General features: G+C 39.2%; 1 protein-coding gene across 1 annotated transcript in view; it reads right to left on the reverse strand.

Moving 5' to 3' along the window:
• Positions 1-18,036, reverse strand: part of plekhg2 (pleckstrin homology domain containing, family G (with RhoGef domain) member 2) — a 127,378-nt gene that overhangs the window by 47,413 nt on the left and 61,929 nt on the right. The window contains exons 7-11 of the mRNA XM_030152682.1: positions 14,185-14,335; positions 10,054-10,185; positions 6,978-7,160; positions 4,383-4,475; positions 3,724-3,810 (exon numbers count right to left, since the gene is read on the reverse strand). Coding sequence (XP_030008542.1) covers positions 3,724-3,810; positions 4,383-4,475; positions 6,978-7,160; positions 10,054-10,185; positions 14,185-14,335 — 646 coding nt within the window. The remainder of the gene's footprint in view (positions 1-3,723; positions 3,811-4,382; positions 4,476-6,977; positions 7,161-10,053; positions 10,186-14,184; positions 14,336-18,036) is intronic.

The raw sequence follows: 18,036 nt of genomic DNA on the forward strand, positions 1-18,036 counted from the left end.
ACAGAGACAGTTAATGGACCGTTTCAGAGCTAACGTATCGGCTCGTTCACGAGTTCCGGGGGAGAGCCTGGAGGTGTACGGCTGATGTGAGCCGGCTGGAGCTGGTACTACTGTTTTTGCCTCCGAGTTGTGCGCGCATCACTGTTGTTAGTACACATTGAAACTCATCTATTGCTGCGTTTCCACTACGTGGAACCAGCTCAACTCGACTCGAGTACCAGATACTATTCCTGGAGACCGTTTCCATTACAGGATACTACAGACTTTACAGTACCTGGTCGTCATAGCGATGCGGTGAGTTACTTCTGTGTCATCTGCTCAGAGTTGCTGATAAACTCGCTCGTTGCGTGTTGTCTCGTCAAGCTCATGCTGAATTTTTACATCGGCCATCAAAGACTGAATCTCCTGACTGAATGGTGTAGTTTTGTGGGCTGTCATCATGTGGATTAACCTACCGCTACATTTACTGTAAACTTCAGCATCTGTTTTATGTAAAACGGTGGGTCACAGAGACAACTCTCTGACCAATCAGTGGTCTGCAGTGTTTACACGTCGTGTTTTAATATCTGTTCCCCAGTCTTGGAACCTCAGCAGAGGTGATACCAAAAAAGTAGTACCGGGTACCAGATTCCAGGTCCTTTTTCGTAATTGAAACGCAAAAAGGCCGAGTCGAGTTGAACCGAGCCGATACTACGTAGTGGAAACGCAGCACATGGGGCCTTTATCACAAGCAGACATATCCACAAATAACAAAACACGCAAACACGAATCCAAAGACAAACACAATACAAGGTGTCCCATAAGTCTCCATACATAGGAGACATAACACATTCCATACATATATGGTTCTAACATGTATTTCTTTATATTTCTTCTTCATAGTTCTTCAGCAGTGGAGGACACGCATTGAAATGTGTTCCAGACAAAATGGCAGTCATATAGAGCATATTATATAAATAAAAATGGTTTATGTCAAGAAATGTTTATTTTTCCTATGTATGGAGACTTATGGGACACCCTGTATAAAGCAATAGCTCTGACTTTCTGGATCCAGACAACATGCCTACCAATATGGCGGTGTAAACAACAATCACATGACCAGTGATGTAAGCTGCAAGTCCTCAACAGGTCTTGGATGCAGGGCAGACAGCAGTCACAGATGCGCTCCGCAGCTCTCACCACCCGCTGCAGTGCTTTTTCTCACCACTGTGCAGCTGTTAAACCACACAGTCACGTTGGAGGTGAGGGTGCTCTCCACTGCACATCTGTAAAAAGCAGTCAGGACGGAGGGGCTCAAACCTGCCTTCTTGAGTCGCCTAAGAAAATATAGGCATTGGTGGGCTTTTTTCAGCAGACTGCTCGTGTTGTTTGTCCAGTTAAGATTATTTGAGATGTGTACTCCCAGGTATTTAAAGCAGGAGACCATTTCAACTGGATCCCTGTTGATGTGAAGCGGAATAGGGGCACAGGTTCTCCTTGAAAATCCACAATTATCTCCTTTGTCTTCTTCACATTGATGCACAGATTGTTAATTTTGCACCAATCTTCCAGTTGGCTGATTTCGTATCAATCCGACATTGACAAAGACAAAAAGCTAAGGGAATTTTATCCATAATTTTTATATGTTTAAGTTAGTTTTGTAAGCACACAATACAGTTTCAGTTATTTATCATTTTATTCTTTTAATAATAGTTACCTCCGCCAAGGAGGTTATGTTTTTGTTGGCGTTGGTTTGTCTGTCTGTTTGTGTGCAAGATAACTCAAAAAGTTATGGACGGATTTGGATGAAAATTTCAGGAAATGTTGATACTGGCACAAGGAGCAAATGATTCAATTTTGGTGGTAATCAGGGGTGGGGGGGCCACAGGGAGCGCAGATCTCCACCAAGACAGATCAGTGCCTCCCCCCATCACCACCAAAATTTAATAATTTGTTCCTTGTGCCAGTATCAACATTTCCTGAAATTTTCATCCAAATCCGGGGCACTGATCTGCCTTGGTGGAGGTCTGGCGAGTGCTTCTAGTTTTTATTTATTTTAGTTGACAAAAATATTTTTTTCAATTCTAGTTTTCATCATTTCTTTAGTTTTCATTAACAATAACAACCTTGATCTCCACTGGCTTGTGCGGGAGAGGTCATGGATCACAGCAACTCGGTTGGATACAAATGTATGAAATTTCTTGGTCTGATTATGGATATATTTCAATACAGATGTACTATCTGTCCAGAATATTGAATCTGTGAGTGGCGTCTGATCCACTTTTACTGCCAGTGTTGCTGCAGTGAGTTCAAGCCGGGGTATGGTGATCTGCTTGAGAGGTGAGACTCTGGCCTTTCCAAATATGAAGGAGATCTGGATTTTGCCTCGGTGATTTGTGAATCTAAGGCAGCTTACTGTACCCTAACCTGACTCACTTCAGTTCAGCAGTCTCCACTGGGTCAAAGTTTTCAGGCTTTATGTATCTCATTCCCTGAAATCTGCTTAACTGATTTAATTCCTTGATCCATCTGTGACAGGGCCTTACAAACTCCTGTGGAATAACTTGGTCCCATCCATACTTGGATTTGCAGAGTGATATGACCATTAGCCTTATTTTCATTTACCATTATCCAAAAATGTATAAATAATATAAATAGGCTCCAACAGTTCTATTTGTCTTTCCTCATGTTTGCTGTGGTTTTGTACTGTTACTGAATGTGTGTCCTGCTGCTGCTGCTCTGAAAGTTCCCAGTTTGGGATAAAATAAAGTCCATCTGTCTCAGTGACTGAGCTTAAACCTTCGTTACCATCAAAGACCAGTGGGGGGAAGCAGAGACCAGTACAGACCAGCACAGACCAGCTGATAGACCTCAGTACCAGTACCAGAACTGTTGATTTAAACCCATGAATGAGTCCACTTTAAGAAAAACATGAGGAACAAGTGGATAAAATTTCTGTACCAAAGCGTTTCTTGGGACTTTGCTTCAAAACATAAAAATTAACTATGACTCAAAAAAAAACAAAAAAAAACAAAACAAGGAAATGTATGATATTTAATTTATGTCCAAAAGTCTGCAAATGAATGAACTGTGACTTAAACCTTTACTGGTTCTGGTTCATGAACCCTCATGTCCTCAGGTCTTTATGGACATGTTTCACAACCTTTATTATTATTATTATTATTATTGTTATTATTATTATTATTTATTTATTTTTTTTTTTTAATTTGCTGATAACTTTGTCTGTTGGGTCTTAATTCTAGAATAAAATAATAAAATCAAAAATAAAATAAATAATGAAACAGTAACATAATAAATATACTTAAGACTAAAATAAAAATAACAGATTCATATTAAAGTTCTCTTTACTGCCCTCTAGTGAACAATGACGATAAAAACAAAGGTCAGAAACAGTTGAAAATATGTTTATTTACCTATAAAGTCAAATGTGTTTTGTTCTGTGTTTTGTAAATTTGAGATGTACAACCTTTGATTTATTATTATTTTAAAATTTGACTCTGTGTTTATTCCTGGACTAAAGAACAACTGTCACATTAAAGTAATCTGAAAACATGAATAAAATAAACATTATAAATAAGTTAATGTTTTTCAGAACCGTTTCCTTTTATTGTCCAGGCCTCGGTGCAGATGCTTCTCCTTTAATACTTTAACGGTTGAATTCGACTAAATTAAACATCTGTTTTTCCTTCAATGCAGTTTTTTTTTTTTAATGTTTTTTTTTACCTTTTGCGGCAGCGACGTCGGGTGGTTTTCTACGATCAGTCGTTTGAGGTAATGAACCCAAAGCCTCTTCTCCTCCTGGTTCTTCGTCTGAAAATCAACGAAACGCAAAATCAGTGGATTTTATATAAATAAATAAATAAATGATTTAATGAAAGTAGAACTGAAGCTATTTGTCACAAATCCATCCTGATACAGAATAAATCAAACTTTTATTGAACTTAAATCTCATTTAATATGAATCTTTGTTTTATTTTAATGTCCATCTGTTCTGCAGAATTAATGTGAGAAATAACGAGTCTATTAACACCTAAAATTAATATTATTAAGAAAAGAACAAATAAAAACCCTAACCCTGTGTCAGTTTGTAAAATTAATTTTATTTAACTTTCATTCAGTGATTTCTCTCAATTTATTTAATATTATCCTCTATATTTTCCATTTTTTCAGTATAAATCCTGTATTTTCTATAAGTAATCCACTGATCATGTAGATGTTCATTAAATCTCAGATGAAATTCAAAGGTTATTTTATCAAAAACACAGACAACTGAAGAAAAATTAACTTTTACAGTCAAATAGATCATTAATTAATAAAGCTCTACTTTTATGCTGATTCATATGTTTGTTTCCGTGTGTTTTTTATATTTGGTGTTTTCTGACCTGGACCATGTGCTGCTGTTTGGGAATCGTCTGGTCTGAGACTTTAAAACACAACGGGTCCTTCAGAGTGTCCACCAGGAGCAAATTACAGCACTACAAAAACACACAAAAACACAGAAAAATACACACAAACACACAAAAATACACACAAACACCCAAAAACACCCAAAAACACACACAAACACACAAAAATATACACAAACACCCAAAAACACAAAAATACACACAAACACCCAAAACACACAAAAATACACAAAAACACACAAAAATACACAACACACACACAAAACAGGAAAACACATTAGTACAGTGTGCTTTAATTAGCTTGTTTAAACAGTCATCTGTGATGTGATAATTAAAGCTATACCTACCGATGTGGCATTTCTCACAGCACTTAGTAAAAGTTTGAACATGAACAACCCGCCTCCCTCCAAAGCCCCGCCCACTTCCCTCTGCCTGAGCTCTGAGGCTCCTCTCTCCTCCTCTCACCTGATGCGCATGGAGGAAGTAGAGGCGGAGGTCTGTTCCACTTCGGCGTGTCTGCGGACCCCTCCCTCAGTAATGAGATGCATCATCCACCTGCCGTGGGCCCGCAGCCCCTGTTTCATCAGTAAACCCTGAATTTAAGGGTGTGGTCTGTGCAGCGCTGGGTCAGTGTCTTCACTGCACCACAGAGATGAGGTGCCCAGGCGACGGGTGTGCGCACTGTGAATGCGTGTTTTTCCGTGGACATTTGAGGTTTCATAGTCCATACATTTATCATCCTACATAATCCTACACTGTGTGACACCATGGACATGTACCTGTATGAGTCCCACGGTCATAAAAGCTGAGCTTTGTGCAGACCTGTTTAGTCCAGTACATCCGACTTCCGGACTTTTATCTCCATTCTTTATTCATCAGACTCCTGTTTGTTCCCCTTGGTTGTTGTATCTGATAATAAATCCGTTTTTCTCCGTCCACGTGTGCATTTGAGTTCTATCCATACACATCCTAGACAGACTGTGGTCAGTGACAGAAGGAGCAGCGAGTGAAGCATCAGATTCAGAGGTACACATTTCGGATGCTGGACGGCTGTAATGGGTGACTGACAGGAGGCTCAGCCAGGTTCAGCCAATTATTTCATTCGGACCGAATAAAATGATTGGTCAGACTTTTATCAGAAATATATGAGAATTAAACATTTTTGAGTTTCAATACCTAGTGGATTTCTTTTACATTTTAGTTTGACACGCGCTTATAAGGAGCATTTTAAGATGACAAAAGAAAAGTGTAAAAATGCCACATCATACAGTACAGCTTTAAAAAATAAAAAATTAGCAGCTTTAAAAAGACTTTAAACATCCTTAAAACATCCTTTAAATGTCCCTTAAATATCCTTTAAAAACGTCATTATAACATCCCATAAACGTCTTTTAAATATTCTTTAAACATCCCTTAACCATCCTTCAAAATATCCCTTAAATGTCCTTTTAATGTCCTTTAAACATCCCTTTAATGTCCCTTAAATGTTCTTTAAATATCCTTTAAACATCCCTTAAACATCCTTCAAAATATCCATTAAATGTCCTTTTAATGTCCTTTCAACGTCCCTTAAACGTCCTTCAAAATATCCCTTAAATGTCCTTTAAACATCCTTCAAAATGTCCCTTAAATGTCCTTTAAACATCCTTCAAAATGTCCCTTAAATGTCCTTTTAATGTCCCTTAAATGTTCTTTAAAGGTCCTTTAAACATCCCTTAAATATCCCTTAAACGTCCTTTTTTTATGGCAAATTTTTATGTGCAACTTATATTCACACAGTTTGAGGGTCAAAGGAAAAGAGACTAATGTCGACTGTGTTAATAAGAACTAAACCAACCAAACCCATGAATGTACAGAGAACAGCTGGAGAACAGAAGAACAGAGGAACAGAAGAACAGAGAAAAGAGGAACAGAAGAACAGAGAAAAGAAGAACAGAAGAACAGAGAAAAGAAGAACAGAGAAAAGAAGAACTGAAGAACAGAGACAAGAAGAACTGAAGAACAGAGACAAGAAGAACAGAAGAACAGAGAAAAGAGGAACAGACAAAAAGAGAAAAGAGGAACTGAAGAACAGAGAAAAGAAGAACTGAAGAACAGAGACAAGAAGAACAGAAGAACAGAGAAAAGAGGAACAGACAAAAAGAGAAAAGAGGAACTGAAGAACAGAGAAAAGAAGAACTGAAGAACAGAGACAAGAAGAACAGAAGAACAGAGAAAAGAGGAACAGAAAAAGAGAAAAGAGGAACTGAAGAACAGAAAAAAGAAGAACTGAAGAACAGAGAAAAGAAGAACTGAAGAACAGAGACAAGAAGAACTGAAGAACAGAGAAAAGAGGAACAGACAAAAAGAGAAAAGAGGAACTGAAGAACAGAGAAAAGAAGAACTGAAGAACAGAGACAAGAAGAACAGAAGAACAGAGAAAAGAGGAACAGACAAAAAGAGAAAAGAGGAACTGAAGAACAGAGAAAAGAAGAACTGAAGAACAGAGACAAGAAGAACTGAAGAACAGAGACAAGAAGAACAGAAGAACAGAGAAAAGAGGAACCCTGGGAGGTAAAGGGTTAAACTCACGAATATGTGCGTGCTGTAGACGAAGTGTTCTAGCCTCTTCTTTGCGATCAGCAGCATCTTATCGAACAGGAAGAACGCCCTCTCCTTCTTCACTCTGTGGACTTTGAAAGAACCTTCTAGAACCAGTTCACCAAAGCCACTGAGGTCTGGACCGGTCCAGTTCAGCAGCAGGGCCTCGATCTCCTGCAAACGTCACAAACACGGAAACAAAGAAAGAAACACAAACACATGAACCAGACTTCAGCAGCTGTGGGCAGAGGGGGTCAAACATACGGCCCGTGGACCAGAACCGGCCGCTGAAGAGTCCAATCCGGTCCATGAAATGAAAACATCACACAAAAGGTATTAACCATGTTAGTTCAGGTTCTATGTTCAGACAAATATGATCTAAAGTGGATCAGGACCATGAAAATAAGAACAGAAGAACCCATAGATAAGGACAAATACACACGTTTGTCTGTTTTTAGTGTAAAAAAGTTAAAATTACATGAAAACACTGACATTTCTAAACTATTCTTTAACAATAAATTAAGAATCTGAACAAATCTGAACAAATATTAAATGTTTTCGGTGTAATTGGATCAATACTCTGTAGATAAACTCTGCTCTGAAATTTTAACCTCGTTTTGTTCATGTTTTTTTTTCATTTTTCTGCATATTTTGTTCTTATTCTTTATTTTGTTCATATTTTTTGGTTATTTTTGTTTATTTCTGGTCATTTCTTCATGTTTCTCCAACTTTTGTTCATTTTTGTATGAATTTTCTTCCTGTTATTCATTATTTTGTTCATACTTGTTAGTTTTTCTGTTAACTGTGTTCACATTTACCGAATTTCTCTAAATTATTAAATGTGTTGTGTGTTTGTAGATCCACTGTGATCTGTACGTTATAATGAACATGTGGAAATGATGAACTGAGGCAGAATATTGGTCTAATTACACAGATTTTTCTTCATAAATTTCAGGTCGTTCATGTCATTTTAAAGGTTCGTTTATAGGTGGAAACATTTTCATGATGTAATTGGACTTTTTTTCACTCTCAAACGTAGATAAATGTTTGTAATTGTGTTCATTTATAAGTTATTCTGTTATTATTTTACTTTAGATCAAATTGGTCTGAATGTGGAACCTGAACTAAATGAGGGGGTTCATGTATGGGCCGAGCCGCTGTGAGGTCAAAGGTCAACACCTGTGTACTTTCTCCTGTATGAACCACCAGGGGTCAAAGGTTAAACTCATGGAACTGTTTACAAACAGGCCACTTTTATTTCTTTATAGTTTGTGAACACAGCAGAAGGCCATGGAAACAACCTTTGAGCTCTGACCTCACACCACATACTGACCCTTAGAGACGGGGGGGGCGGGGTGTTGAACACATTAATTAAAGTCAATGATGAGAAAAAGAACCGACTAGATTCATAATCTCATAAAAACTATTGTTTCCCTGAAATTAAAGGTTTATGTGAACATGAGACTCATGTGATCATATCTGGTTTCAGAATTTGTTCTGTGTAATTATTTATCATCTTCAACCTTTAAAGACCCAAACAGCTACCGCCGACCAAAAGCATCTACTGAAGAACAAAAATGACAAAAAAAAAAAAAATCCTAATAATAATAACAGTGACTGTGAGAAAAATAAGCAAAATATTGACTAAAACTAAGTTAAAATACAGACAATTAACAAATAAAAGAACAAAAACAACCAAAATGATCAATAAAATGACCAAAAATGAAAAATAAATCAACAAAATAACAGGTAACATAAAAAAATAAGCAGAATAAACAACAAAATTAACAAAAACAAATAAAAACACCAAGTAAAATGAACACAAAAAGTAACAAATTAAATTTATAAAATTCATGGAGTTTAATAAATAACAGTGGATGGAGACACTAATAACTAAAGGGAACAAAAAGATTATTAAAAATCATGACAAAATAATAAATAATGTGAGGAAAATAAGCAAAAAATAGACTAAAACTAAGTTAAAATACAGAAAATTAACACATAAAAGAACAAAAACAGCCAAAAATTATCAATAAAATGAACAAAAATGAAAAACAAATCAACAAAATAACTGGTAACATGAGTAAAATAACCAGAATAAATAACAAAACTAACAAAAACACATAAAAATACCAAGTAAAATGAAAACAAAAATGAACAATATAAGTTTATAAAACCCATTGAGTTTAATAAATGACAGTGGATGGAGACACTAATAACTAAAGGGAACAAAATGATTTGAAAAAATTACAAAATAATAAATGTGAGAAAAACAAGCAAAAAATGGACAAAAATGAAGTAAAAAAAAAGCAACAAAATTTACAAAATTTAAGAAAAAAAAAAAGGGAAACAAAATGTAGAAAAATAAACAAAAATAAGGAACAAAATGAACAAAAAAATTAAAACACTTGTTTTTATGTTTATGTTAATGATCTATTTTGAAAAAGTCAATTTTTTCTCATTTTTTTCTGATTTCAACTGATGAATTTACTGAGTCGTAATGAACATCTACATAACATCTACATTAAACATAGAAAATACAGGATTTACACTGAAAATAATGTAAAACAGAAAATAATATTAGAATAAATGAAGATAAATGACTTGGAAAAGACAAAAAAAAAAAAATCAGCTGGAAGTTGGTGGACGGTCTTTAAGGGTTAAGATAAAACTTTCAGAAAATAGAATAAAAGAGAATAGAATGAAAAAGCATAGAGTAGAATAAAATAGAGTACAATGGAAAAGAAATGCACAGAATAGAATAAAATAGAATAGAATGGAAAGCATAGAACAGAATAAGACACAATAGAATGGAAAAGAAAAGCATAGATTAGAACAAAATAAAACAGAATAGAAAAGCATAGAGTAACATAGCATTGAACAGAATAACATAGTATAGCACATAATAGCATAGAGAAGCATAGCATATAATAGCATAATCTAGAATAGATTAGAAATTCAAAGATCCACCTGATATAAAAGCTACTATAAACACAGGCATAGAAGTAGTGGTTGATATAAATGCATTTGTGGGTAAGTATGGTACTTTGGTGAAGTGTGCGTTTACCTGCAGGCGTACGGCGTGTTCCTGTTTCCTCTTCATGTCGTTGATGTACCACGCCACCGCCGTCATGGTGATGATGGCGTCCTCCACCACCTCATATCCAGCCTCTCGCTTGTCAAAGTGTTTGGAAAGTTCCTGAAGACAAAAAAAATAAGAAAAGATAAATAAATAATGTGAGAAAAATAAACAAAAAATTGACTAAAATGTATGACTATGAATAATAATAATAATAATGATAAAGAATATAATTATAATAATACTAATTGATATAATTGTAAATAGCCTCGTTAGTAGCTGAACTATCCAAACAGCTAAACATGAATCCAGACCCTCAAATGTGCGACCAAACAACAATATAGAAAGTATGTAATTATTTTTACCATCTAATACTCACAGACAGTGCTTTAACAAACACCAAAATAAAAGAAATCCAGGAGAGTGGAGCTGCCACGAGCTGCAGTGAGAAGGTTTTTAATGATGTCCTGTCTAATTCGTCTTCTACTGTTCTAAGGAAAGTGAACTGACAATGGCCACTAGATGGAGTATTTTGATAAGCTATGAACAACATTATCTACAGTGAACATAATAATAATAATAATAATAATAATAATAAGTGATGAGTTGTTTGTCATTTTCAGACATTTTTACTATTTTTTCCACATATTCAAATAATTGTATAATTGAATCGACAATAACTGATAGATTAATCGATTCCAAACCTAATGGGTAGCTGCAGCTCTAAATAAAACCCCTCCAACCTGACCTGTGCCTGTGTAAACAGCGCCTCCAGTGGCCGACATTGGTACTGACCAGTAAACCCAGTGTCAGATGGTTTGAGTCCAGTTTATTCAGTGAAAGTGTGTGTTCAGAAACACCAGCAGTGTAAAGAGCCTTTAATACAACACATGTGTGTGAAGACAAACAAAGAAACAGAAAACAGGACCGGCAGCTCATTGGCTGACGCAGCAGATCACCATGGAAACCGCCGAGGATGATGGGAAAACCCCAGTGCAGCTCCAAACACATGTTGACCAGTGTTTAAACCGGCCAGAGCAGACAGAACAACTGTGTGTGTGTGTGTTTTTGTGTGTGTGTGTGTGTGCGTGTCTGTGTGTCTTCTCTCAGAGGTGGGCTTGGACTGGAACCAGTGAAAAGTAGAACTCATGTATTGGGAAAAGCTGTGCGTGTTTTGTGTGTCATTGTGTGTATTTTGTGCGTTTTGTGTGTCATTGTGTGTATTTTGTGTGTTTTGTGTGTCATTGTGTGCATTTTGTGTGTCGCTGTGTGTTTGTGTGTTTTGTGTCATTGTGTGCGTTTTCTGTGTTTTGCGTGCATTTTGTGTGTCATTGTGTGTTTTGTGTGTCATTGTGTGCATTTTGTGTGTGTTGTGTGTGCGTTTTCTATGTTTTGTGTTTTGCATGCGTTTTCTGTGTTCTGTGTCATTGTGTGTTTTGTGTGTCATTGTGTGCATTTTGTGTGTGTTGTGTGTGCGTTTTCTGTGTTTTGTGTTTTGCATGCGTTTTCTGTGTTCTGTGTCATTGTGTGTTTTGTGTGTCATTGTGTGCATTTTGTGTGTGTTGTGCGTGCGATTTCTGTGTTTTCTGTGTTTTGTGTATCATTGTGTGTTTTCTGTGTTTTGTGTCATTGTGTGCGTTTTGTGTGTCATTGTGTGTGTTTTGTGTGCGTTTTCTGTGTTTTGTCATTGTGTGCGTTTTCTGCATTTTGTGTTATTGTGTGTGTTTTCTGTGTGTTTTCTGTGTTTTGTGTGTCATGTGTGTTTGGAGTCCACCTTCACGTGGACCGGGTCCTCTTTGAGACCTGGACCAGGGCTCAGACTGAGTTTGTGGTCCTGACTCCATCTCCATCTACAGGTCGTATTTGTGTTCATGGTTTTAAATGGGATCAAACTACGCTGCAGTGTCACTGTTTTAATAAACTGTGGTGAGTGGAACGTCTGGACTGTTGTCATTCTACGTCTTCATGTGATGCTGCACCGGCTGCAGAGAACACACATTAAAATAATAATAATAACAGACACAGACTCAGAATTCAACTGTTAATAGAATCAGATCAGTTTTATTATATATTCAATCCTCTGGTTCTAAATCACTGCTACTCAGTTTTACTGCACAGTTTATAGTGTACAATGTTTGTTTTAAATTTAGTTTTCTACTTCTATTTATTATTTTTATTAATATCATTATTATTACTACTTATACACCTTATATACCATACCTTTACTTCCTGAGGGCTCTGCCCAAAGGAAGTAATTAACTCTAGAGTCATTACATATGTCATGTTATTTAACTGTCGTCATCAGAACAGCTGCTGTTCATCCTGGTTTCAGTTTTATTAAGCTACGTTCAGACATGTGACCTGGATCTGATCTGTTAAAGACAGTCTGAACAGCACTAATCTGACCCAGACCACTTTCATATGTGGTCCTAAATCTGACCCGGACCACTTTCATACGTGGTCCTAAATCTGACCCGGACCACTTTCATACGTGGTCCTAAATCTGACCCGGACCACTTTCATACGTGGTCCTAAATCTGACCCGGACCACTTTCATACGTGGTCCTAAATCTGACCCGGACCACTTTTATACGTGGTCCTAAATCTGACCCAGACCACTTTCATATGTAGTCCTAAATCTGATACAGATCGGATATTTTCCAGTGTGACTTCTGTCTGAACGTCCAGGTCGCATTTGTCCGACCTTTATGTCATTGAAATGCGACAAACGTCCCAGTTGTTGGTCGGAGCGGAGGAAAACCATATTTCCATCTGTAAATACAGTGTGTGTCTGCATGGTCATGTATTCCATCAGGACCTCTTTAGTGCATGTGGGTCAATTCAGGGTCACATTCAGTTCAGACTCAAAATTGATAGACGTCACATTTAATGTGGAATATGAACAAACACCAAAAAAAGCAGAAAAACTCTGACTTGTGCTTTAAGACCTGCTGTGTGAACGTAGCCTCACAGCCTGTTCGTCTGTTCGTCCTGTTCGTCTGTTCTTTCTTCACCCTCATGTTAAATGATGATGCGTTGTGTTTTTTTAAGGGTCCTGGTTTGTACCATTAAAGCAGGACAGATGTGAACTGATGGAGGTTGAAGAGGCCACACTCAGGCCTTTGTGTCCTCACTTATCCTCTGTCTGAAACCACTGCCAAACACTGTGTTTACTGACAGGAAACACACCGTCGCCTAGGAAACCAAAGCTTTAGGAAGATCCATCAGCCTCCTGTGGGACCGTTCACAACACGGCCGCTCTGTCGGCCAATCACGGCACTCGACTGTGCTGACATAGTATATGGATGGTTTTAGTGCATTTGAAGGACTCTTCCTGCACCGTGTTAGACTGAACACATGGAATAATGATTACAATAAACCACCACGTCCCTGTTCAACCTGAAGACCAACAGGAGATACATCCACTAACAGCTGTTCCAAGCATCATGGACAACAGTCGGATTTTAGTGGATGGGTCCGAATTTTAAAAAAAATAAGGCAAAAAGGAACGACTTCTGAATTCTGACCGAAAACAAATAATCTGACCTGCAGTACCAGGTAGTATTTGAGGTACTCTGGGCAGTATCTGAGGTATCACGTGCAGTACTAGGTGGTATTTAAGGTACTCTGTGCAGTATTTGAGGTATTACGTGCAGTACTAGGTGGTATTTGAGGTACTTTTTGCAGTATTTGAGGTAGTCTGCGCAGTGTTTGAGGTACTTTGTGGAGAATTTGAGGTACTTTTCACAGTATTTGAGGCCTTACCTGCAGTAGTAGGTGGTATCTGAGGTACTTTTTACAGTATTTGAGGTACTTTTCACAGTATTTGAGGCCTTACTTGCAGTAGTTGGTGGTATTTGAGGTACTCTGTGCAGTATTTGAGGTACTTTTCACAGTATTTGAGGCCTTGCCTGTACCAGTAGGTGGTATTTGAGGTACTTTTCGCAGTATTTGAGGCATTACATACAGTAGTAGGTGGTATTTGAGGTATTTTTTGCAGTATTTGAGGGGTTACCTGCAGCAGTGGGTAGTACTTGAGGTACTTTTCACAGTATTTGAGGGGTTACCTGCAGCAGTAGGTGGTACTTGAGGTACTTTTCACAGTATTTGAGGAGTTACCTGCAGCAGTAGGTGGTACTTGAGGATCCTCTGCACAGGTTTGAGCAGGTACGTCTCCAGAGGTAAACTGTGGTTCAGTGTGGCTTGTCGCTCCTGGAAGAATCGAACCAGACTTTGGTTTTTCATACAGTCCCTCAGAACCGCCACCGAACTGCAGAGACAAAGACAAGAACCAGAGTCAGAACCCGAACAGAACCAGGCCTTATCACCAAACAACAGGGAACAAAGGGAGCAGAAGGTGGAGGAGGTTCAGAAGACGATCCAGCAGGAAAGAGGAGTGGAGGTGAAGACATGAAGACGAAGGAGGAGGGAAAAAGACAGATGGAGGAGACAGTGAAAGGTCTGAAACAGAGGAGGACGAGGACGCCACAGCTGTTTGGACTTCTGACAAACATTCACTACAACTGCACCAAGACCAGGAGAAACTGGAGAAGGACGACGCAACCAAGAACAAACAGGCCGGGGCTTTTCCCAAACATTCATCACAGTTAAAAAGAAAGAGAAGAAAGAAGAGGAGAACTGAAACAGGAAGACCACAGTGAAGGTAAAGTTACTAAGTCAATAATGGAGGGAGGTCAGGAACTGGGATGAAACCTGACGGGGTATTAAAAAAAAAAAAAAAAAAAAAATGAGACAACCCCTACCCCCACCCCACACACAAAAATAAGACCATAAAAAAAAAAAAAAAAAACACGTTAGACTTCGCTAAAGTCAATGAAACAACAGTCCTTTAGCTGAAGTCGACCTGTAGTGAATGTTCATCAGGTTCTATTATACAGATCTCATAGAATCCTAGAAAACAAAATTCTCTGTGAGCCCCTCTGTTTGGACCCCTCTCCACACACGCGCGTGCACACACACACACTCCACTTCTCTTTTATAATATAGATTATTCAATTCATCATTAACCTCCTGAGACCCAGGAAATGTCAGCAAAGTACAAGCTTTTTTTTCTTTTTTATTAAATAAGTGCCTATATTGGAAACATCATGATGCAACAGTTTTTTCAGGTGCAGTTTTTAAAATTTTTATGGAATGTCCTTTGTGGTGTACAGTTTTCTTTTCTTTTTTTGTTTAAAGTTGTGAAACTTTTGTCCACAAATGTGGACAGAAAGCCCATAGCTGGGTCTTAGGAGGTTAAAACTTCGCTAAAACGCTGCTAAAAGTCATAAAACTCTTCCATCTCTCTCTCTCTCACTGACTGCACTCTGCTGCTCTAAGCACCACCCACTTCCACCCCAATAAAATAGCCCAATCTCAGATCAAAGCTGATGGTTGGATTTTATCAGTCGGGGAAACGGTTCAGGAGTTACCGTCGTCTGAATGATGTTGGATGAATAAAGGTGGCACCAGAGACACAATCGTCCACAAAGGGTTAAACTGCACCGTTATGTTCCTTCCACCTCATGTTTTATCCATTAGCTCACACAGATACGATGTGCATTAATGGGATGCACACAGAAAGAGGTCCGTGTTGGTGTTTGTTCCAGAACGGTCTTCATCTCTCCTCGTCTGTAGATAATTATAGTTGCAGACGCTCGAACACTCCCCAGAGCCTCGGATCGTCTCCACCAATCAGAGGAAAGATGAGCCGGGCCTGTAGTCTGTGGCCATGGAGGACCCTGAGGGTGTGGCCATGGAGGCCCATGGAGGACCCTGGAGGTGTGGCCACAGAGGACCCTGAAGGTGTGGCCATGGAGGACCCTGGAGGTGTGGCCATGGAGGACCCTGGAGGTGTGGCCATGGAGGACCCTGGAGGTGTGGCCATGGAGGAGCCTGGAGGTGTGGCCATGGAGGCCATCACCAGTGGACTGAAGGTCCAGGTCAGTAGTACTGCAGGATGTCAGCGTCTGCTAAGGTTTGGGACAATAGGCTGCAAAAAGGACATTTCCCATGATGCTTTGCCTGGTAGGAGTCTCTGGTTCCATTTAGACTCAGTGTTTTTCAGGTAGAAAGTACAAACACATGAAGCATCAGCAGTGACTTTAGCCCAAGTGGAGAAAACAAGAACACAGTGGGCGGGACTTTCACTGGAGGAGAACTGAACTCATCCAATCACAGTCCAGATAAGACTTCTATCAGTGACCAACAGGAACTAAACTGATATCTGGAGCCATTTACATGTTAGAAACCATCAACAGATGGACCATGAGCATCTGTCCCAGTCCCTTGTCCCAGCCCTCCGTCCTTGTTGTCATTCCCGGTCCTCTGTCCTGGTCCTCCATTCCATCAGTGTCTGTCCTGGTCCCCCGTCCCTGTCCTCCCTCCTGGTCCCCCGTCCCGGTTCTCCGTCCCAGTCCCCTGTCCCAGTCTCCCGTCCCCATCCTCCGTTCCCATTCCCTGTCCCGGTCCTCTGTCCCCGTCTTACTTCCTGGTCCTCCTTCCTGTCCCAGTCCACTGTCCCAGTCCCTCGTCCTGGTCCTCCATCCCTGTCCTGGTTCCCGGTCCCCCGTCCCCCGTCCCTGTCCTCTGTCCCGGTCCCCCGTCCCCATCCTCCATCCCAGTCCTCCGTCCCAGTCCCCTGTCCTCCATCCCCGCCCTCATCCCTGTGTGTTTCTGTGGTTTTCATAGCAGCCGTTCCGTCCATTCCACTCTTTCTGACGTGCTCTTCTCTCTGTGACAGAACACACTCTTGGGTTCTGTTTTTGGCCCGTCCTCATGGCAGAGTGGTCACATTCCTTCAGCTGTTGGTCTTTTTTTTTAACCGTCGATAACTAACCAAACAAAGACTCTCATCCATGTTCCCACTGGGACTGGACTGGAGTTCACAAACCTGCAATCGTGCACATTTCCCTCCAAATCCAACCCAGTGGATCAGTGTGGAAAAATGTGGAGGAGACGCTGACGGGGCCGTCCGTCCGTCCTCTGGTAAGGACATTAGTGTCTCTGAGTCCGTGTACTGATGTTACAGTAGCTGCTACTACATGGACAGAACGGCTTACATCCACACAAACAGAAGGACCTGATCTGATATGTGTTTACAAACACCCCAAAATAACAGAACCACAACAGAACGTTAGTCACATGATCTACGTGGTTCCACCTGCTGAGATCCATCCAATCCACTGGAACATAAAGGAAGAACAGTCAGTCCTGGTTCAGGGTGGACTCTAGGGCTGCCTGTTCTACGTAGCTTCCTTAGGACGTTGAGCCCGTTTACATGACCATAGAAATACAATAACCTGGACTAATCTGATAATTATCCAATAATCAGATGTGACACGTTTATCGTCACTTCAGAAATGCGATCATTAAAAACCCTGGTTTACATGTCCATTTCTTTTCAGAGAACGTACGTATACTATGACGTCAGACAGACACTTCCTGTCATTTTCTAAACATCCGGTCTTGTCTTGTTACCATGGCAACGCCTACGGTGTCAGTGTTAGCTTTCCGAATGTGGGAGGAGCTAATAAGACAACAGAATATGTCACATGTTGGTGCTATCCTTCATTTCATGTCACTGTTTGTTTACATTTTTCCTAAAACTCACAGTGTTGCTGCAAAACTTCAGTTTATATAGATTTTTGGTTTTTTTTTTTACACATGCACAGACGTAAAAAAACTAAATAAATCAGATGAACCTGTTTACATGTGTGAAGACATCGCAGTATTGGGGACAAATCTAGGTGTGTTAATCTGATTTCTCCTAATCAGATTACTGCCGATAGATGATCAGATGATCCTGTTTACATGATCAATAATAATATAACTGCAGATATCAGATAATGATCGGAGTATTGGTGTAGATGTAAAAGGACTAAATGTTGACAAAGTTTTCTTCACAGTTTTGAGAAATTTAGATTTTTGAATTTTTGAAATTTTTTTTACATATAAAAAATCTCCCTTGAC

This window comes from Sphaeramia orbicularis, chromosome 13, assembly GCF_902148855.1.
Source record: "Sphaeramia orbicularis chromosome 13, fSphaOr1.1, whole genome shotgun sequence".
NCBI classification, from domain to species: domain Eukaryota; kingdom Metazoa; phylum Chordata; class Actinopteri; order Kurtiformes; family Apogonidae; genus Sphaeramia; species Sphaeramia orbicularis.